This window comes from Oikopleura dioica, chromosome 1 (assembly GCF_907165135.1).
Source record: "Oikopleura dioica chromosome 1, OKI2018_I68_1.0, whole genome shotgun sequence".
NCBI classification, from domain to species: domain Eukaryota; kingdom Metazoa; phylum Chordata; class Appendicularia; order Copelata; family Oikopleuridae; genus Oikopleura; species Oikopleura dioica.
The window spans coordinates 10,773,192-10,794,026 of NC_137291.1; the positions used below are offsets into that span (position 1 = coordinate 10,773,192).

A 20,835-nucleotide genomic window follows, 5' to 3' on the forward strand; every position below is an offset into this window, starting at 1 on the left:
ACTCATTCTTAGTTAGAGAGAACAACAAGGATCGTCAACATGGGCCAACTCTTTTCGCAATGCAAAAAGTCTGACCCCAGTTTGGGTAAGTAATTGATTAGTACCCCTGACAGACGACTAACTGTATTTCAGATGAAACTATCGAAGAAAACAAAGGTGAAGAAAACCGAGTTCTTTTCTCTGAACAATTCGTCTCCTCTAAAAAGAAAGACAAAATTATGCGTCGAGGTATTAGCCTCTCATAGCTTTACTGAAGTCATTTTACTTTTTAGAAAGACATCAAATTTTAAGAATTTCTGCTCACGTATCGAAGCACCTGAAATTTCAGCTTATCAATTTTCGATAAAGGCGGAAGACCTATTTTTGATGAAAAGGACATTCCGGATTAATTTTGCTTTAGGTTGCACAAAGAAAAAAGTAAAATTAAAAGAAATTTTCAGCGACTGGAGCTGGCGGACTTTTGGGAAAGACCCCACAGGTTGAAGATACAACTGATGAACTACCACTTGAAGAGAACCTTGCTGAAGGTAAGCTCCTTTTTTGATACAGTTACTATTTGAACTTTCAGCCGAGAAAAACGCGAATGAAAATATCAATCCTCAAGAAGAACCACGAGCTCTCTCGCCAACTCCCGCTGGTGGCAAGGTCTCTGCTGAAGAAATCGCCGCTTCAGAGGAACAACAGGTCGAAGCTGCTACTGAAGAACAACAGGCTGAAGCCGCTACTGAAGAGCAGCAGACTGAAGCTGCTTCCTCTGAGGAAACTCAAGGTAGCGAGATCCGGACTTGTTTCTGTCTCAAAAACAATTATTCTAGAAGCTGCTGAAGAAGCCGCCGTTGAGGAAGCAACTGAACAAGCGGCCGAGGAGGAAACCGCTGCTGAAGCTGTCGCTGAAGAAGCCGCTCCCGCCGAGGAAGCTGCCACCGAAGAGACTGCTCAGGAAGCTGAAACCGACGCCCCAGCTGAGGTCACCGAAGCCGCCGCTGAGGAAGCTGCTGAAGAGGCCGCCGTTGAAGAAACCGCTGCCGAAGCTGAAACCGCTGTCGAGCCAGCTGAGTCCCAGGATTAAAAAAACTACAACCTGTCCTGCTTTCGCTAATGTATTCAATAATTTATTGACAATAAATCTAACTCAACCAAACAAAGGCACACAATTTTAATTTTGCTTTCACTCGAGGTGGGAACAAGATTGCATTATGTCTTGTCGAAACTTTTTATATTTTTTTATTGGCAAAGTATCATTATAAAGCAAAATTTTCATTTTTATTCTCTTCCATGTTATCGCTGTAAGATAACATCTACCATGACAGGTACCATGGAAATCATTATGAGCAGGGGATAGTATTAGCTTCAATTTATCTACGCTTTGCCGAAAGGATAGATATATTTTTTTGTTTCTGTCAAAGTTGAGCTTTTATTGGCAAAATTGGCACTTAGAGAACAAAAAGCAAAGAGTGAAATAATATGAATTGGTAAATACAGATATTGATGAAGAAATGCTTTGGAATCAAAATAAAATAGAACTTATTTGTCACGGCAAAAATATAAATCAAAGCAAAAGAAATAAAACTTTAGGTAACTTGTTCTCTAAAAAATGGATAAATACTTGAACTACACGCTTTTGGGTAAAGATTGTTTAAATGCAAGTGAGTTATTATTTGCGGAATATTTTTTGTCTCTTTTCATAAATCATTTGAATAGCCATCAGGGAGAAAGATATTCGGCGAGTTATTCTCTTCCTGGGCGAGTTCAGCTCGGAAGTATTCGATCGTTTTCGTCAAGCCTTAAAAAACCATAAGATTTAAAACCACTGGAATAAACGGATATAAATTTTGTGTAGTCAGAGTTAACGTTCAAACGTCTCAAGGAAGAAACACACATGTTCCGCATCGCAATGAATTTCATTGATTAGAAAGCATGTTCAAAAAACTGAGAGCGTTCTCCTCAAGAGGGAAGTGCGTCAAACAGAACAAGGAGTTATCAAACCAATAGAAAAAAATCATAACAGATGTTAGCCTAGGGCCTAGGCTACCACCAAGAAATTCATGATCACTGATCAAAACTAGAAAATACCTCATTAAATTAACCTCCAATTATGATTTAGTCAACCACTGATTGACAATCAGACAAATTTGTAATTTTTATTCACGCAGATTATTTCACACGCACGAAACATGGGGCGTTTTCCTTCAAATTTCTCGTGACATAATTAACAATTACTGACATGTTCATCTCCTACCTTCTTTGAGTGGCATCTTAGGCCGCCAGCCAAAGCCCTTGAAGGCCTTCTCGATGTCTGGTTTTCTCCTTTGTGGATCATCCTCTGTCGCTGGATGGTGGACAATCTTGGAGCTCGTTGGACCGACCATGTCTTTAATGATAGTTGCGAATTCTTCGATCGTATGCTCGTCCGGATTGCCAACATTGACAGGTGACGTGATATCTGCACGGGAAGTACTGATTAATCACTGTAAGACGTGGTGGAACATACCTGAGTTCATAAGACCGATGAGCCCGTCAACTAGGTCATCGACGTATTGAAAGCTTCGCGTCTGTTTCCCGTCCCCGTAAATTGTAATGTCTAGATTTTGAAGCGCTTGAAGAATGAAATTGGAAACTACTCGACCATCTTCCATGTGCATCCGTGGTCTAAATGATTGCAAAGCAAAATCGATCAATACAGTCGAGCTACCCGTAAGTATTGAAAATTCTAGCAACTCTGACGTCCACGCCCTCTTGTTTTTTATATGCATAGCACATCGTTTCAGCCACTCGTTTTCCCTCGTCGTAGCATGCTCTGGGCCCGATCGGATTAACATGGCCCCAGTAGTTTTCGTTCTGCGGGTGCTCTTCCGGGTCGCCATAAATCTCAGAAGTCGACGCTATTAATTTAGATTATTAGTTTCGTCAGTGCTATTAAACGTTGGTAATTGCCGAATATGCACCTAACAATAGCCGCCCGTCAACTCGTTTCGCCAGGCCAAGCATATTTAGCGTCCCAATCGAGCTCGTTTTGATCGTCTTTATCGGATTGAACATATAGTGAGGAGGTGAAGCGGGACAGGCTACAAAAGACAGTCTTTTTAAGAAAGGAAGCCACCATTACCGAGGTGATAAATCTGGTCTACTTCGATGTAAAGCGGCTCCACGACATCGTGGTGGATCAGCTCGAAATTTTCATGCGTCAGCCAATGCTCAACGTTTCTTTTTCGTCCCGTAAAGAAATTATCCACAACGATGACTTCATGTCCCTGGATCATCAGTTTGTCAACGAGATGGGATCCTACAAAGCCAGCGCCTCCAGTAACGAGGATTCGTTTGCGCTTTCCCTCTGGAAGGAACTAAAACCGGCCGTCAAGAAAGCAGAAGAAATGGGTCAGAGGTACCTTGACAGCTGGGTGCTGAATTTTCGCCTTTTTCTCAAGCGCCTGGAGCCGTTTCTTGAGCTCGGAAACCTCATCCCTTCCAGTCATAAGAATGCCATCGACCTATAAAACACCCATATGATTGTTTCTCTCCTTGGATTCTTTACCAATAATTACATTTTTTGTGTTTTCTCGTGCTATCGAGGCGATTTCTCTACAAGTGACCATGGCGATCAGAGCCAGGCCTCCGAAGAGGATCAGATTTCGCAAGGACCAGTAGTAGTTTCTCATCTCAGCTTAGTGATCAAGATATAGGGATGATCAGAAGCAGCATGGACTACTAAACCGGGTCTCTCTGAATCAATGCTTTAACGATAGGACCCGCATTTAACGCCGCGGGCAAGATCGATTCATTATTTCTAAGCGTAAAATTAAGCTTATAGTAAATCGCTTACAACATTTGCGTAGTTTCTCGCGTTCAAATTTAACCTGCAGAATCAACGAAACAAATTAACTACACTTGAAGCTGAAATCACGCAGCGCAAGAGCATAACAGATGGTTTTTTGAATAAGATTTTATTCTTAGAAAAATAAGAAAATCGAAAAAAGTAGAAAAATAAAAAGATCGAAATTAATTGTACAGAAAATGGTTGCTCAGAATTGAACAGGCTTGAGAAGATCAGCGTTTTGTGCTAGAATCGTCTTCATGGGATCGTCGAGTAAGAGGTCGTTGACCCGTAGTGATTCGTTGAAGTTGATTCCTGGCTCGTGGAAGTTGAAAGCTGCTGGGGGTGGAGCAGTTTCGCGGTGAAGGGTTTCGATTGCTCGACGCTCCTGAAAAAGGTCTAAAAGAAGATTTGGGATGAAGATTGTTGAACCTGTTGAAGAAGAACGCGCTCGCTATGGAGATTTTGCAACGCTTGTTCCGCTTGTCGCATTTTATCGTTCGCCCTCGCTTCGATTCGTTTCGCTGCTTCTAGTGCGGTTCTGCCCTCGGCAGTGTCCGAAATAAAGTCCGAGTAGCGTTTCTGATCAGAACTTATCAAGATTTCTCTAATGAAGATTTCTTACTTTGATTTCATCTTCCTCTCGTCGGATAGAAGCCTTTAGTCTCGTGATTTCCTCGCGTTCCAGCTTCAGCGAGCGCTTTTCATGCGTGACTTCCTCTTTTGCTTCTACGAGTTGTTTCTCTCGCAGCTCGATCTCCCGTAATCCGGCTTTCGTTGAAGCCGCGGCGGCTAAAAATGAGTAAATTGAAGACAACGAGGAAGTAGCCTACCAGCAGCCTGCCTTAGATTCTCTTCATATTTCATAAAAGCATCCGGCTTGAGCGAATTGAAAATGGAGTTCTTGGCGTTTTGAAGCTCGGCCCACTCTTCGTGGACTTTTTGCTTCATTTCTGCCACTTTGTGGATTTGCTTTTGATGATCGTCCAGCAGCGTGTTTCTGTATTTGATGTTTTCGTGAGTCTTCTGTTGGATTTCTTGCTCGAGTTGAATTTTATTCTGAAATGGTTAAAAATGCTCTTGAAGGAATATTTTACCTCTTCTAATATTCTACGTTCAGTTTCGATTCTTTGAATTTCTGCTTCAAGCCTGAGTCGCTCATTGGAACTCATCTCTTTTTGCTCTCGATTGTATTTCATCATTTCTTGCACCATTACAGTAAACCTCTCTCGTTCTGCGGCAAAGTTTTTCCTCTCCGCAGCAATAACTGCCTTGAGCGCGCTCATCTCGTGAATGATTCCGGAATGGTCTGATGCTTTTGTAGTTTCTTCTTCGACTCGAATCGCGATTTCTTTGAGGGACTGAGTCGCTACTGTGACAGAGGCTAAAAGGTCTTTGACATCACGGGTAGTTTCCGTGGCAGTTTTGTAAGCTTGGAGCTCTTCGTCATGCATTTTTCGTATTCTTGCAATTTGTGATTCCTACCAAAGAAAATCAGCAAAAGAATAGAATAAAAAAAGCCTACCTGTTCATCTCTCATCATACTCGACGCCTCCATATGCGCTTGTTTCATCCTATTTACATGTGCCTGGTGATCAACAAATGCTTCATCTAGCCTCTTCTGACATCTCTGCGCCTCATTCAACTTTTCCTGCTGAGCGAAGTTCGCTTCTTGTCGTGCCAAATTAAGCTCCTTCGAAAGCCGGTCATTGTTTCCGACATTATTCGAGGAAAGCTCATGCAGCTGGGCGTCTTTGACGCTGAGTGCGCTTTTCAGTTGTTGAATTTCGATGCGAAGGGAGTTAAGCTCTTCGAGGTGGGATTCTGAGACTTGTTGAGCGGCAGAGGTAGTTTGGACGGCGGGATAGTTTGACACAGGAGTTGGAATGAAAGATGGCTTTTGACTGGGCGACTTCTCCGGCGGCGGGGATGGAGGATTGGAAACTTGAGGCGATGCTTCGATTATCGGCGTGGGTCTTTTCGTCTCTTGAGATGAAGCCTTCTTTTTCGGCTTTATGAACATATTGAACGTATCGTCGTCAGTATCACCGTCTCCGTTTTCGCTCCTGCCAAGACTCACGGGCTCGGAAACCGCTCTTTTAGGCCTTTCGGCGGTTGTTTCTTCAGGCTTTTTGGTTCCAAGCAAATCGGCTAAAAACGATTCATCATGTGACTCCTGTGGTGGAGACGCTGCTCTGGTTGACGATTTCTTTGCTGGTGGCTTTTGAATTGAAATTGAAGATTCAGAAATATCGATGTCAGAGAAGCCTGGTACAGAAGTGGCGCTAGCGAAGATATCTTCATTTGATTTCGAGGAATTAACTTTTTCTGGCTTCTTCACCGATGTGTCTGACATCTTTCCTGTAGAAGAAACGGAGCTTTTGGAGGCGACTGGCTGCATTTTTCGGGGCTCAGGTGGGGCTTCTGATGGCTCAGACTTTAACAAGTCGTCATCGTCGGTAAACTCGAATTCAGGCATGGAAGTTGACGGTTTCTCAATTTTTTTCGCAGAAGATGCTGCATGAAAATTTGGAGCCGAGACGCTGTCAGAAAACTCGAACTCTTTTTCCGTTGATGGTGATTTGGCCTTTTCCTGCTTTTTCGAGACTGCAGATGTATTGCTCGATTTAGTAAATGGTGCTAGCAACTCATCCAAGTTATCGTCGCTTTCGTCGAGATTAAAGTCAAATTTTGGCTTCTCGGCAACTGTTGGTTTTTCTTGCTCTGGCGCTGGAATATGCTGAGCCGATGTTGTCTTTAAAATGCCGCCAGTTTTTGTTGTAGACGAAGTGGGCCCTTCTTGACCTGTGAAAGAAACTTTCTTCCCTGGAGCAGGCGCGCTAGTTGTTTGTGTCAATTTTTTATCACTAGCTCCCAGGCCACCGAAAAGAGCATCGTCCATCTCATCTACTCCTCCCGTAACGACGGGCAATGCATCGGAACTATGCCAAGATGAATCATCATTATCAGAATCGGAAAAGTCCATTCCTAGAAAAAAAATTTTAGTTACGAAAGTTCATAAAATCCTATACATGTATTCAATTTTAATTTGAGGACAGTGACAAAGCGTTAATTGTTAAATGAGGTACAGAATGGAATCAAAAAATATTTCATCGGTTAGAGACAATGTTGAACTTGAAAAGGCATAAAAATGTTTAAAATTCTATAATTCTTCTTTTGCATAGTTGAAATTCAATAATTGAACAATAAGTTGACATGTATGAGTTGAACATAATGAAAATAAAAACGAGGCTAATTAGGAAAAAATTTTGCGATTGGAATAAATGGAGGTGAGGAGGATGTTTGAATAAAAAATGACTGCTCGGCAGTATAGCAAGTTCGGAAGTTGAGTATTTTTATGCTTCTAAGCGATGATGGTGGTCTTTCTGGCACTATTTTTGAAGCGGCGATGATAGACATCAAGCTTGACGTATTTTATTTGAATGAGCTGTCGTTTGTACCAGTAGGCTCGGATTCGATCGTATACTGAAAAATATTGTTGACATGTTCAAAATTGAAGGTGTACCTTCTCCAGCTTTCTCAGTGCTGGAGCACTTGACATAGACAGTTCCATCGCTTGGAACCATGTCAATGTCGACCACTCCGTTGATACCGTCGCACCACTTGATCAGGGTCTCCTTTATTTCTTCATGCTCTTTAGGGTTGAAGTCTTTCTGAGCTAGCATGTTTCGAATCTTCAGACATTCCGCTAAAAATAAGGCTTGAATAAACTTTTTTTTTGTCAAATAACCGAGAGGAGCAGCTCGCGAAGTGGTCTCATCGTGCGCTTTGATTGATTGATCAATCCACGCCCAGTATTCTCCCTCTTCGCCGTTGACAACTTTCTGCTCCGTTCGGAGCCGACTATCCCGCTTGATGGAATTCACAGCCTGTGGCCAAAGCTTTCCGAGAGTTACGTCTCCCATGGGGATGATTTGGTCGCGGATGCGCTCGACTGACATTCCTGTACTTCCATGACTATAAAGAGAGAGTTTTACTTTCATCAAGAAAAGAAAGCGTTACCGAGCAGAATGATTCTGAAGACAGTCGATAATCTCTCGCACAACTTGCTGGATCTCTATTTCGTTCTTTCTCCTCTTAGCTGCCACCTTAGGAAGATAGTGATTGCGATTGAATTTCAGGACATACCATGTTCATGAAATAGGACAAAATCATCGATAGCACGCAGATGACAGTAGCGACTCGGATTTTGAAATAGTTCTCTGAGAGAAATTTAACACCCCCACAGGAGAAACCAAGATCGATCTTGGCATCATCGTTGAGGCTCACAAATCCATCTTCGCTTCTGATACAAATGTTAGCTGTGTTTAGCATCAAAGTCTTTGTCTTACATTTTGAGGTAGTTAGCGATGTTTTCATTTGTCATTATTTCATTAGTTATTTCCTTGTTGATTTCATCGCCAAAATTGAGCGAGGCGAGTGGGGTCAACTTGGAGACATCACGCGGGCCTAGAATTGTGAATAAATCTTGTATCTTTTTTTAAGAATTTACCAGTGACGATATTCGTAAAATCGCAGACGGCTGTTCGAGTATCGTACTCGACTTGATTGAAAAGATCAACGAGCTTGGACTTGATGCTTTCGCCGATTTCGGTCGTTTCCATGGGGGTTTGATCGACAAAATCAACCTCGTCTGAAACACTGGGGAGAATGGTGATACCAGCCTTGAAGCAATAGATGCCGACGATAAAGCAGAAGCCTCCAAGGGCTAGAATAAAAGCTCATCATTGAAACCACGTTGCGTTATTTACCGATAAAGGGGAGATATTGCGAGAAGCGGATCGCAAATGTATCCTCAACGGGTTCATTTGGCTGAGGGAGACGAGATTTTTCAGTTCGTTGACGCTTCTCAGGAGGCTGAGGTGTCGCTTGCGTGAGGATTGAGGCATGTCGATTAGGTGGAGGAGGGCTTCGGTGACTGCTTGGCTGAGGAACAGGAAGGACTCCTTCGTCGCTGCGCCGTTTGACGGAAGAAACTGGACGGGGAGGAGTTCTGGAAAAAGGATCAAATAATGAAGATTATTCTTGAAATACCTTTTTACATTTCTAGGTCGGACAACGGGCGACACGTAGTTAGAGGTTGACTCAGTCGCTATTCAAAGTTTTACTGATCATCCAAACGGATAAAGCAAACTTACCAAGAGGTGAAATTTTAGAGGTAGTTTGTTTGAGAGGTGATTCGGAATAGTCCACCACTGGCTTTGTATTTCGCTCTCTAAGAGGAGTTCTACAACTTGGTCAAAGAACACCAACATCGATTTATTACTCACCTTGATGGAGCTTTTTCTGGCGTCTCAAGCAACGTAGATGATTCGAGACAAGATGTGCCCATATCGACCATGGGCGGAAGTGGCTCCTCATCTTCAGAAGATGAAAAGTGTTCGATGACCTGCGGTTCTGGCCGGTAAACCTCTTGAACTGCATTTTTCTTTGGAGATTTTTTGGGAGATTTTCGCACGAGCACTTTTTGCGCCTGGCGCTCCTGTCTGTAGTCACTTCGAGCCTCGAGAAAATGTCAGGATAAAAATCTCTTAGAGAGAACTTACAGGTTCGTCGTCAGTACTAAACTCAAGCAAGGATGAAGATTGAGTGGATTCTCCCTGCGCCTCGCGGATCTTCTTGTGGTAGACCTTTCTCGTCTGTGGATTGACCGGGCCATGACGAATTCCGTAGAAGCGGAGAACTTTGATGATTTCTAAAGAATCTGATCAAAACAGGTACTGTGACCAAATACAACCTTCATTCGAAAGACTGGCCGGATCAGCCATGTTGATGTCCTCGTTTTCGGTCATAGTCTTCGGCTTTTTAAATATGGTCTCAGGTTCTGCCTCTGGCTCATCATCTTCATCTCCGCTAGAGTCTTCGACCACGAACTGCTGCTGACTTCGCGTTTTGGAAGTCGTTTTTTCAAAGAACGATTTTTGTGGCGCGCTCTTTGGAGTGCCTCTCGCAGCTCTGAGCTTCTCAATCTTTTTAATGTAGATCTTTCGCGTAGTAGCAGTAAGAGGTCCGCATTTTTCGCCTAACTCCTTCAGCTGCGCTCGGATTTCCGCATCATCCATTTTTCTGAACGCAAAGATGCTACTTTCTATACTAAAGTTGCGAAATTTGCTCTGATTGAATCTGACTTGCCGATAGAGAAGAATCAGGAAGGGAAAAGTTTCTCCGAAATGGGGCGAATTTATTGTTTATTGTGAGCAATTATACAGTAAAATAGCTAAACTGCAGTTGCTCAATAAATAGAGAGTTGAACTTATGTTCAGGCTTCTTATGAAAACAGGGAATTTGAGGAGAATGTTCTTTTTAGTCTTCGAATCGGTGGATACCGTAGGATTTCCATGCCTTCTGGTGTCGCCAGATCTTAAATTCGGTTTGTTACTTGACGGCCTCAAAAGCTCTTCTGTTACCTGGAAGTTCTGACCGCAAGTGGTCATGGGGATCTTGTAGACCATGAATGGGGCGATCATCATCATGGCGACCTGACCGTACCAGCCGAAGTTCTTGACTCGCATGGCTCCTCGGTCTGAAAGGGGGCATTCAAAGGGATTAAAGGTAATGAAGATCTTACTGGTGGCAACATTGTAGTTGGATTGCCAGGAGAACTCCATGAGAGATCGTCGAGCGAGGGTGGGGCGGGCGAGTTTCGACAACATTCTATCACAGAGAAACGTTAAAGTTGAATTCCTGAAAAACATTTAAAGAAAGAAAAGAAAGACGGGATATTACAGATACGCTAAAGAAAAATCTTCAAATTCCTGAAGATTCGATAAATATAATTTTAAAATTTTGATGTTTTAGGAAACTAAAGCTCTCACTATCGATCGAAAATCGATAAAACTTGAAGGAAAAGCCAAAATTTCCAATTTTTTCGCCGAAGAGTTTCTCCAAAAACATTCTCTTCCCTTCGTTTTTCAAAAATACACACCATAAATGAATCTAGAGACACTCTAAAACAGTGAAATAATTGCGATCGAAAAGCGCGAGCGCAGCGGCGCAGAATTCTGATTGGCCGATCCCCAAATAGCCTCGAAAATTCGTCAATCGCGCAGAAAGTGATTTTTTCCTCTCGAATTCTAGAAATTCCATGGCGTATTCTGTAAAATAACCACGTCGATTAATTTTACGTTCATAATTATTTTAACTAAAATGCTAATTATCTTAGATCGGAAAAATTGGTAATGAAAAATAAATGGAACCGACCGGGGAAATAACCTTGGTACACATACAAGCAGCCCTCGAGTCACTGTACAATGATCCGAATCCACAGAACAAGGATGCTGCCCAGAAATGGTTGATCAAAGCGCAACGAGATAAATCCGCCTGGAATTGGTGCTTCCAGGACATGTTCACCGAAAACCCGATGTCACGAAATAGACGATCTTTTTCTGATCGAATTTATAGACGAAAGTGATTACTCGAGATATCGAGAAGCCGCTTGCGGTTCCACGCGGCTAATAAATTTAGTCCCTCAAAGCCGCAAGCGGCTTCTCGATCCCAAATCAGGATTCCCAACAGACTAAATCTTTATATATCACGGTTTTATGAACCTATGACAGCTTTTAAACAGTGCATATTCCGTAGAAGTACAGTATTTTGGCGCAAATGTGCTTCATTACAAAATTGCCAACTGCTGGAATGAAATTCCACAGGAACAAATTGCTGATCTTCGCCAGACTCTCATGGAAACAGGTCCTTTTCACCGGAGAAATACACTTTCTAATCGAAACTCTAGTGTTTCGCTATGCAACAGGCCCGAAAATCGTGCTCACAAGAACATGCGTTGCTCTTGCTGCTCTCGTCCTCCATCTAGTTACTGGATATTGGGATACAGCTGTCAATGATATTATCCATACACTGAAGAACGTCGATGTAAAACTCTCAATTTCAAGACAAGAAAAATCAACCTCAGTTTAGTTTGCCGGAGCTACAATGGTTCAAAAGTTCATCGCCTTGCTAGAAATTCTCACCGTCTTGCCAGAAGAATTACAAACCTCCCGACTTGACAAAGCAACTCGACGAGATGTTCGGGTCGGTTTAACGAAGGGTGCAGAACAAGTTCTTGCCCTTCTGCTGCAGATTTTAACAGATGCTTCCAGTGATAATTGTGCGAAGGTAGGAGATTCTTAGGGTTGAAATAAGAGATGAAACAAAATTTTTTTCAGGAAAAAGCGCTAAAATGCCTGGCCAGCTGGCTAGTTCTCGAGCTACCTCCCGATTTGACTACCAACCACGTTTCCTTATGTTTTGATTTTATCCGTCAACGAGAATTGTTTGAAGTAAGTAACTTTGAAAATTGAGTATTTATTGTTGACTTATCGATGGATCCTCCGTCCCGCGAGGCGCCTGAGCAGTTTAACAAACAGTCAAACAGTACCATAATGTTTCAGGTATCAGTCGAGGGAATTCTAGCTGCTCTCAATTCAGCCCACACTCATGCTTATCCCGCGTCGATAGAGGCGATTTTCCCCAAGGTTCTTGCTCTTGGTAAGTCACAGAGATAAGTTTCCTTCAGAAAAACAAAAAAGACTTCTTGTTTTTTTAATATTTTGTTATGCGATGAGTCTCCCCAGAATAATATTTGCTTTAGATCCATTGCTAAATGAAGCCATAAAAAATCAAGACCAAGAAAGCCTCCTCGGCATATCGAAAATTGTGTGCGCTCTGTGCGAGCATCATACTCGTTTGTTACTGGCGAAGATTGAACCCTTCGGCGCGCAGCTCATCCAAATGGTCCTCAAAATTACCTCATTTCCTTTGCAGTATCCCACTGAAGAAGCGGCAAGTCCAATTTCGTTCTCCTTTTGGTACTCGTTGCAGGACGAGTTTGATGCCATGGACCAGCAGAGACAGCAGAATTGGGGAAGGTTTCGTGTGCTTTTGAAGCGCCTTTCTAACCGATTTCTAGGTTTATCCATACGCTGTTTTTCACGCTTGTAGACAAACTAGTCGTGAAATGCAAACATCCCGACATGTCGAAATGGTCAGCTGAAGAAAAAGAGCAGTATCGAGTCTATCGGATTGACGTTTCCGACACTCTTATGTACATTTTTAATTTACTCGGCCCCGGAATGCTTCAATTTCTCGTCGACATTCTCGTTCGTCAGTGTAGTCAAATGCCCAACTACGATTGGGGCATTGTGGAGAGTCTGCTTTTCTGCTTCTATTCGATTGTCGAGTCGTGCGATGCAGAGGGCGACTTTATGACTCCAGTAGTCAACATTTTACCTAAGCTTGATATGACTAATCAGTATCTTGGTAAGCCTAACTAGTCCATTTCCCCTTTTTATCTCTTTTTTAAGCTGAAACTTGCATGTACACGGTCGGCGCTTTAGCCGAGTGGCTGACCTACCGCACCGAGTATCTGCCCGTGCTGTTACCTATCGTCATTCCTGGCCTGCGCGATCCTTCCCTCGCGCTTACTGCTGTATTAACCCTCAAGCGCATCACGCGCGAGTGTCGATTCTGCGAATGCTTCACCAAGGGCACACTCTCAATTGAACTCGTTGTTGCCATGCGCGATGCTCTTCATGTTGGGCATCTCAAAGGACAAGAGTCCGGCTGGCTCGTCCAATCTATAGGTAAATCCTTCTTCTTTGAATAAAGTTAACCCTCGCGTGCAGGTCACGTACTTTCCGCTTTGCAAGAAGATGAATGCTTGAAGCAACTTGAACTCGTTATTGCACGATATGTGGTGCGCGTTGAGCAACTCTGCCAACAACAACCGACACAACAAAACAGAGCAGCTCTTATCGAAGGTACTTCGTACCATAAAAAAGCGATAGCTCAAATTCTTGTTCAGACATTTCACTACTATCACACTTACAATCGACGCTCGACAGAGCGAAACAAGACGATGCTGGAAATATCATCGTCGTAAATCAGCGTCCCGCCGCGCTGGTGCTCGAAAAAATGATTCCTCTTTTAAAAGAAGTTGTTAAACGATACTTCGAAGATGCAGAAACTATACACGTGAGTCTCGAATTGATTTTCTTTTCTCAACATTGCTCAGGTTGTCACCCAGTTCTTCGACAAATCCATCAAAACGATGATGGACCACGCCACTGTTTTCGTCACGCCAATCACTGAACTCCTAGTTCAAATCACTCCCAACTCATCTGCATTAGTTGAAATAATTCAGCAAATCATTTCTGTCTATTCTGATGTCAAGCAGGTACAGAAAAATTGTATCATTCATATCCTCTATCATCGCTTTTAGCCTGAATGCCATAAACTCCTTCAATGTATATCCTGTCACTTACAGCATCTCACCAAAGCCGGAGGTCTTCCTCACAATCCTGATATAGTTTCATCCTCACTAGGTACAGTTACTCACTTCCAACAACAGTTTATTTACTCTTCAGATTTATACGCTAATCTGATCCGCAAAAAGACGCCATTTATACTCGCCGCGCTTCCTCCAATCGAAGGCATGTCCATGATGGAACATGCCGGAAAACTGAGCCACAGTGGACTCTACTTCTGCGAGCCGCCAGTCGTCAAAGCGGCCATTTCACTCATTACAGAGGCTTCAAGGCAAGCATCTTTGCAAGAGATGATCACTCACTTTGGCCAGGCGTGGCTTCTGGCGCTGATGGACGTAAGTTCTTTATTAAAAGTCGTGTTTTTCTGACTCATCGGAGTCCCGACAAAAAACTCAAAAGCACCATTGTTTTCATTAAGCCCGCTTATTTACTCTTTTCCGCTTTAGAACATCACGGGCAACGCTGGACGGCAGTTATTGGACTTTATAGCCGATGGACTATTTGCACTGTCGAAGCCAAACGTGACCGTTTTCTCGCAGTGGATGAATTTTTGGAAAAACGAGCGCATTAAAAAATTTGAAGCCGCAAATGGCAAAGAGACGGAAGCCCAGCGAAATCATTTTATACAGCAATTAATACGGTAATTTGCCTAAAAAATGCGTTTCTTTATAAAAATTTTCGCATCAGAGAAAGAACGAACAAGCGAAAAGTTCGCGAGATTTGCACGCAATTCTCCATGCTCGCCCGTGGCCTCCATGGAGTCAGTTAGAAACTTCCTGCCAAGTTCACCCATCCATACTCTCTCAACTACATCCGCTAACTCCGAGACGCTGCCATACACAGTTTTACCCAACTTTACTTACTACTTCTGTAATAAAAAAACAAAGACCAGCTTTGTCAAGACGAGACACAAAAACACTGCTCTAATAATAAAAGAAAAAAGTCCGATAAATAAAATAAAAAAGTCATCATCAATTAAATCAAAAATTGAATTAATTAGTTCCAGTTATGTTCTGTAAAACAAGAATCACACTATTATCTAGCTAGAATTCTACTGTACTCTTTTCATTGAAAAGATAATCAACCAAACTTACACTCGTTTATGTTTGATGCACCAATTTGTATCAGTCTTCGATTCGTAGAAATTTAGCATCTTTGCATCAAAACAAGTTTCTTTCTAGTTCGTAGAGAATTACGCATATTTAGTTATTATTATTCTTCCAGTTGCCAGAAGACGATCTTTTCATTCTACTCTAAATTATTGTTCCTTTTTAAAAACGATTAGCTCTCTACTAAATCCACTGTTTCAAGAATCTGAAAGTAACTGTGTGAAACAATGAAGAAAAAGCGAAAACTGATAGATTTATCTAATTAGATTCTGATTATTTCAGAAATGGATGGTGAGATTCCTTCCGCACCGAGGCTGTGCATATTCTGCAGGCAGCCTGGCCCGCAGTATTCCATCATCAATCACAAGAAAGACAAGAACAGATCAGAAGCACATATCAGCAAAGCATGGCTCTGTGACGCCTGTTTAGGTACGAACATTATTTTATTGATAACCACGGTATCAGAATAACAAAAATGTCTCAGAGACTTCCCACGAGTCTGAGGTTGATCGAGTTCTTTCAATTTGAATTTTTTGTTCTTCATAAAAAAGATCTTTTCCTATACTCCAAAGTATACTTATCCTTATCTATAAGATCATAGCATCAAAAAGAAGCAATACTTGGAGGTATTGCGACTTTAACCGAAAAGCAAGTGAACAAAAAGCAACATGAAATATTGTGGAGATCGACGGCAGATATGGGTCTCGAAAGAACTCCATCTTACAAGTGGAAAGATAAATTCAAGGGCTTCTGTTAATTTTTACGGTAGCGATATCGGCGCTCCATCTCAACAACATTTTCATGTTGCCTTTTCTTCACTTACTTTTCTGTGAAAGTGACAAAAACTCAGGGTATTATACTTTTGCTTTTTGGGAAATCGGTTTCCAGATACCGGAGGACGTTATATAATAATTCTAAAGAGAAGAATGTATCCTTAGATATAATTACGTTCAATTAGATGAACGAATTCAGCATCGCAATATTAATCCTCTCCGCTTCAGTTAGTTTTACTTTACTCAGTTCCTACTTGCTCTTCTCCGCCAAATTACTGAAAATGAGTTTAGAAAACAACAATTTCGACGGGATTGGAAATCTAACTGCGGACGGAGAAACGGACGAGCACGGCAGACTCATGCCAAAGCCACTCTATCTTCCTAACGACAAGAGCCACATCAAATCCTGCTGGACGAGGCTCAAACTCGCCTTGGACAGTTTATATCAGGTAAGAATATCCATCGTTCTATGGTTGTTTACAAGACCTTCAGAGAATATACGAAGACAGCGAAGATGGCCTCGTAGATGCGATCGAAAATCTTGTTGTCAGTCAAGCCGAGCTTGTTAATTGCGCTCATATATGTGCGGATGAGGATTCTGTCCAGGTAATTTTCAATTCAAAATACCAAAAAATAACGGTTTCTTCAGCTTCTGCAAAGAATCGACGCACAAGCTCAGAAATACGTTCTTCAATGTAAACAACGTCTCATAGGTTGGTTCCAAACTTCGTTTCCTCATTTATCAACCTTCATTTATTCCATTATATTTTGTAGTTTACCGTATACATATACTGTATACGTTAGGTAGCTAGATTATTATTTGAAATTTAATATAATTGACGACTTTGTTCCGCAGTGCAATCTCTGAGCAAAGTTCGCAAATCGGGGCAGAATCGTTTGGGACTGTCATTAGTGAACCACGCCAAACTCCCCTGGTCGGACAGCACCTTTCTCCGCCAAGCGCTCGGCTACTGGGAAAAGTACATGCTCGTCTCGCGTGCAGCCTCCATTCTGCTCCGTCCGATGGAGGAGATCTGCAGTGTTCATTGGCAAACGCAGTCGACGTGCATCTTCCATCGCGCGATTTACGCTCACATTGACATTCAAGAACGCTTGAGAACAATCTCCAACGCTGTCCAAGTTAGTCTGGTAAGAAACTATTTTGCGATACAACACACGGATTATTTTCCAGGGCGAAGTGGCACCAGTAGACGAGCTGGACAGCTGGAACGTTCGTGGAACAATGCGTCGTTATCGCAAATTCGAGGAAGAAATGAACAAGGCCGCGAACGACCGAGATCCAGAAAACTGCCGATACCTCGACGATGTTCCTATAGGAACGTATGGGAGAAAATCAAATTACTTGTCCAACTTTCTCACTGAAGAGTGGCACTTTTACTCGGACGAAGAAAGCACGGACGCGGATGACGAAGAGGAATCCGACTATGAGGAGGAAGAAGAGGGAAATGAAAATTTGGGACGTAGTTAAAAATTGTTTAAAACATTTCTAGTATTAGATAACAACAAGGATCTTTCAGGACAACAATTTAATTAGCTAGAGAATTCAGCGCTTATCACAAGTAAGGTCGAAAATTGACGGTTTATCTTGTCATATCGTTAAAGATTCGCCCTATAAGATGAGTGTAATGATCGAAGACGATGATTACATTGATATTCCGTGGGATGGGCCCGAGGAAGTTTTAGACGAATTATTTTTTAACTACCACAAGCTTTTGAACGACAGCAACAGCTCCGATTGCACAGATACCTTGTCCGACGTTCTATCAGAAGAAGAAGACGAAATAGAGGAAACTGACGAGGAAGAGTTTGAAGAGGATATGGAGTCCGTCGAGAGCGAGTTTAAAAGATGATGCTTGTGCACGAGGGCCTCTCTAGAGAAGTCAGCAAGTGCCTCGAAGAATACCGTGCCGCCCAGAGCAGTGATCCCAACAGCGATGACGAGCTCCTCCAGAAACATATCAAGAGGAAGCGGCGAAGAAAACAGCTCATCAGCCAGGGTCTCAATCCAGACGACTACGAGACTTCCTCCACAGAAACTTCGCTTTCCACCGAATCAGAAGAGCCTTTCACTTCAAGCGAAGCAGATACTGACGAAGCTATCGAAATATGGGATAGGCTTTTAAAATCTCTTTTAAATCATTTTAAATTTTGAAATAAAGAGATAGGCTAGCGTTTTATGTCAAATTGAGAGGCCTTTTAGAAGAAAGTGTTGGAGGAAAAGTTCGCAGCCTCTTCTGGCAAAAAGGAGGCCCGCAAAATTGATGCCAAGCACAAAAAGAAGCTTGGTCTAAGCCCCGCTCCTTCGGACATTCCTAATGAACTACTCAATAACTCCCCAAAGAAAAAAGTTGCCAGTCCTGAGAAATCGACAGGCGAACTTTTCAAGAATATCGTGGAGAAGAGCAAGCTCAACAAGAGCACGCCCACCAAGGACAATGGCAAATGCAAGGACAAAGCGGCGCGTCCGGTTGCCGCTGCTAATAGTAATGGGAACACGACGGTAGGGAAAGAATTGAACATTCAAAAATATGGTTTTTTAGCCCAAGAAGGAAAGTGCCAAAAGTGAGACACATGAGCATCACACTTGTATGTCTGGTAAGTTCTTATCAATGATCGATGATCACTTGGCGACCGACCGGTATGCGGTATCAACTGATTCCAAAACAACAAGTTTACAAATAGTCGCAGACGAAATCCTGCTGGCTATCTTACTTTATCAATTTCAGACCACGAGGACGGCGAGCACGGGCACGATCATTTCAGCGAGCATCACCCATGCCACTGGTAAATAAACTTGAAATAAGCGATTCGGATCGGAACAAATTCCAGTCCTGGGAGAAGGACATTAGTGAGCACGATTTTAGTGTTCATTGTGAGTTGCTCGGGAATACGCCGAATCAGAGAGGAAACTTCAGAGATGAGCAAGCAAGGGCCAGACTCAGGAAAAAGCTCGAAAAGAGAAAACAGGCATCCGGGCAGTGTGTAGAGCCAAAATGCGAGAAGATTTGTTCGAACCCAAATAATGGTGAGTTTTCTGTGAAATCATAGAGGACTACAGAAGTTAGTTTATTATCATATTTTCGAGTCGTTTGGGTGTATAAGTGACATAAATGATCTTCTTACTTTCGCAAAAAAGTTCAGCCCACAGTTCTTGGACAGAAACTGGACGCAACTAGACGTCACGTGGTGAAGAATTCACACCTTTTCCCATAAAGCTGCGCTAAGCTTTCCGAGACAATTGCACAAAAATTACAATATCTCTGTAACAGAGAGAATTCTAAAAAAATAAAGCATGGGCGCCTGGGTTTTCGATGATCAATTTTTCTCGGATCTTTTGCGATCTACGGGTATAATTAATCCGTTCCACGTAAAACTCATTCAACTGGCGGGAATGAAATAAGTAATGATTATTTAGCGTCATCGAGACAGCAAGGGGATGAATCGTCATCACCGACGTTGAGCTCGAGATCGACCGTAAGCAGCCAGAAAGATAGTCGGACTGGGACGCCACAGGCAAAGACTGCGAAGAGAATGCCTTTCAGCTTCAGCACGGCCATGGATTTGCGGCCAGTTCGTAGTTCCACATCGTCCAAAAATATCGAAACATGCGTAAGAGTCGTGATTCTCAGACTTTTTGCTATCAGTTTCTTTAGGATGGCGACTATGACGGCAAACGCGAATGGATAGATTGCGCTTATGAAGATATTCTAAACATGTGTCAAGAGAAAAAGCTGAAAAACACTCCGACAAATGCCTCCCTCAACTCAGTCCAGAGTTGGCTGCGTACGGCGATCAAAGATCGTCTCGACGCGCAGAAAGATGCGAAAGACAAAATGCCTGTGCACCAGATTATCGCAGAAGAAGTTATTGCTGCAGAGGAAGCTGAGAAAAAAGCGGAAGAGGCAAAAAGATTGAAGAAAAAGAAGAAGAAACAAGCAGCAAAGCAGCGCAAAGAAGAACTGAAGAAGCAGGAAGAGGCGAAATTGGAAGCGGAACGAAGAGCGAAGCAAAAGATCGAAGAAGAAGAGGCCGAGCGCCGGGCACAAGAGAAGCGAGAGGAAGAAGAGATGGAAAATGTCTTCACTCCGGTCGACAACATCGAGGGGCTGGACCCCGATGATAGAGATGTCGAGAGCTTCAAGAAATTCTGCCTAGGTGAGATCCTTTACATGTACATGATCTCTTTGCTAACTTTTCTTTCAGAATTCGTCCCAAAGTTCCCACGACTCAAGATTCCTCTTCAAAGTCTCAACCTCCCACCACTTGTCGTCCCACAATAGGAAGACTCTTCTTTTCATGCCACCAGCAAAATTCACCATCCATCTCAATTTCAAAATTCTGCTTTTCCATTTCTTTTTTTTTCTTTCAGTTACATTACAATTCCAAAATTTTCATCTTGACTACAGCACTTTCTTCTTCGATCTGAATATCTATTTATTCAAGCCTAACAGTATAAATGCGACTCGTACTCTAATATGCTAAGAGCGGTTAGACTATTCATCTATTAATTTGATCAGTTTAGAATTAAAGAGACCAAAATTATTTATACAGTACTGATTGTCCAAATCAGTCAAGTACATTGCTAAGTTACACCATGTCCAAATGTAATATATGCCCTACTGAAAGTGCTCAAGCTTCCTTATCTCCTTCAATTTAAACAAACAGTATGAATAAAAATTTTGAATACCTTCAATTAAAAGAAAAATAATGAGCGACAGTAAGTGACCCGAACAGTGAGTGTTAAATCGTGTTCATGTGCCTTACTGTGTGTTTTGCAACTTCAAAGTATTTTCTTTGCGATCATGAAAATATTAATACCGAGAACTCAACTCAGGAAT

General features: G+C 42.4%; 7 protein-coding genes and 1 long non-coding RNA gene across 12 annotated transcripts; 4 read left to right on the forward strand and 4 right to left on the reverse strand.

Moving 5' to 3' along the window:
- Position 1: 1 nt before the first annotated feature.
- On the forward strand, positions 2-1,140 carry LOC145707269 (uncharacterized). Of its 2 annotated transcripts, none has more exons than XM_081784776.1 (5): positions 2-85; positions 133-156; positions 441-527; positions 569-769; positions 816-1,140. In XM_081784776.1, the coding sequence occupies exons 1-5, from the start codon at positions 40-42 to the stop codon at positions 1,067-1,069; spliced, it is 612 nt and encodes a 203-aa protein (XP_081640902.1). In that variant the 5' UTR covers positions 2-39; the 3' UTR covers positions 1,070-1,140. The 2 variants fall into 2 exon arrangements, with proteins under 2 accessions (XP_081640902.1, XP_081640895.1); XM_081784769.1 differs by having other exon boundaries at positions 14-85; positions 133-228.
- A 269-nt stretch (positions 1,141-1,409) lies between these two features.
- On the reverse strand, positions 1,410-3,748 carry LOC145703003 (UDP-glucuronic acid decarboxylase 1-like). Of its 2 annotated transcripts, none has more exons than XM_081780318.1 (8): positions 3,533-3,658; positions 3,387-3,488; positions 3,107-3,341; positions 2,946-3,065; positions 2,693-2,882; positions 2,492-2,649; positions 2,240-2,443; positions 1,410-1,783 (listed from the first exon to the last, which is right to left on the reverse strand). In XM_081780318.1, exons 2-8 carry the CDS (start codon positions 3,471-3,473, stop codon positions 1,683-1,685), a joined length of 1,095 nt encoding a protein of 364 aa, XP_081636444.1. In that variant the 5' UTR covers positions 3,474-3,488; positions 3,533-3,658; the 3' UTR covers positions 1,410-1,682. The 2 variants fall into 2 exon arrangements, with proteins under 2 accessions (XP_081636444.1, XP_081636435.1); XM_081780309.1 differs by having other exon boundaries at positions 1,411-1,783; positions 3,543-3,748.
- Positions 3,749-3,930: 182 nt separating this feature from the next.
- LOC145696843 (uncharacterized) lies at positions 3,931-6,827 on the reverse strand. The gene is made up of 6 exons (XM_081773946.1): positions 5,337-6,827; positions 4,909-5,292; positions 4,645-4,870; positions 4,437-4,603; positions 4,244-4,393; positions 3,931-4,199 (listed from the first exon to the last, which is right to left on the reverse strand). The coding sequence occupies exons 1-6, from the start codon at positions 6,795-6,797 to the stop codon at positions 4,020-4,022; spliced, it is 2,568 nt and encodes an 855-aa protein (XP_081630072.1). The 5' UTR covers positions 6,798-6,827; the 3' UTR covers positions 3,931-4,019.
- On the reverse strand, positions 6,827-9,895 carry LOC145696852 (uncharacterized). Of its 2 annotated transcripts, none has more exons than XM_081773965.1 (13): positions 9,570-9,895; positions 9,379-9,527; positions 9,103-9,335; positions 8,971-9,047; positions 8,867-8,924; positions 8,584-8,825; positions 8,325-8,540; positions 8,164-8,281; positions 7,961-8,117; positions 7,835-7,920; positions 7,563-7,789; positions 7,338-7,520; positions 6,827-7,297 (listed from the first exon to the last, which is right to left on the reverse strand). In XM_081773965.1, the coding sequence occupies exons 1-13, from the start codon at positions 9,892-9,894 to the stop codon at positions 7,176-7,178; spliced, it is 2,193 nt and encodes a 730-aa protein (XP_081630091.1). In that variant the 5' UTR covers position 9,895; the 3' UTR covers positions 6,827-7,175. The 2 variants fall into 2 exon arrangements, with proteins under 2 accessions (XP_081630091.1, XP_081630083.1); XM_081773957.1 differs by having other exon boundaries at positions 8,971-9,059.
- Positions 9,896-9,992: 97 nt separating this feature from the next.
- Positions 9,993-10,541, reverse strand: LOC145706060 (uncharacterized). Its single transcript, XR_014134649.1, has 3 exons — positions 10,401-10,541; positions 10,240-10,355; positions 9,993-10,192 (listed from the first exon to the last, which is right to left on the reverse strand). It is a non-coding gene; the product is annotated as an uncharacterized LOC145706060 (long non-coding RNA).
- Positions 10,542-10,982: 441 nt separating this feature from the next.
- Positions 10,983-15,452, forward strand: LOC145695424 (importin-13-like). Its single transcript, XM_081772409.1, has 16 exons — positions 10,983-11,168; positions 11,386-11,521; positions 11,565-11,701; positions 11,747-11,944; positions 11,995-12,108; positions 12,220-12,316; positions 12,420-12,696; positions 12,738-13,087; positions 13,132-13,410; positions 13,453-13,587; positions 13,632-13,801; positions 13,842-14,003; positions 14,049-14,151; positions 14,194-14,429; positions 14,541-14,734; positions 14,782-15,452. Exons 1-16 carry the CDS (start codon positions 11,022-11,024, stop codon positions 14,861-14,863), a joined length of 2,817 nt encoding a protein of 938 aa, XP_081628535.1. The 5' UTR covers positions 10,983-11,021; the 3' UTR covers positions 14,864-15,452.
- A 1-nt stretch (position 15,453) lies between these two features.
- On the forward strand, positions 15,454-18,107 carry LOC145695438 (uncharacterized). Of its 2 annotated transcripts, none has more exons than XM_081772422.1 (6): positions 15,454-15,632; positions 16,268-16,425; positions 16,469-16,582; positions 16,626-16,689; positions 16,833-17,125; positions 17,169-18,107. In XM_081772422.1, exons 1-6 carry the CDS (start codon positions 15,488-15,490, stop codon positions 17,463-17,465), a joined length of 1,071 nt encoding a protein of 356 aa, XP_081628548.1. In that variant the 5' UTR covers positions 15,454-15,487; the 3' UTR covers positions 17,466-18,107. The 2 variants fall into 2 exon arrangements, with proteins under 2 accessions (XP_081628548.1, XP_081628549.1); XM_081772423.1 differs by having other exon boundaries at positions 16,890-17,125.
- A 93-nt stretch (positions 18,108-18,200) lies between these two features.
- On the forward strand, positions 18,201-20,821 carry LOC145695440 (uncharacterized). The gene is made up of 7 exons (XM_081772426.1): positions 18,201-18,497; positions 18,538-18,592; positions 18,724-18,781; positions 18,862-19,022; positions 19,413-19,606; positions 19,651-20,152; positions 20,201-20,821. The coding sequence occupies exons 2-7, from the start codon at positions 18,586-18,588 to the stop codon at positions 20,275-20,277; spliced, it is 999 nt and encodes a 332-aa protein (XP_081628552.1). The 5' UTR covers positions 18,201-18,497; positions 18,538-18,585; the 3' UTR covers positions 20,278-20,821.
- The last annotated feature ends 14 nt before the right edge of the window (positions 20,822-20,835 follow it).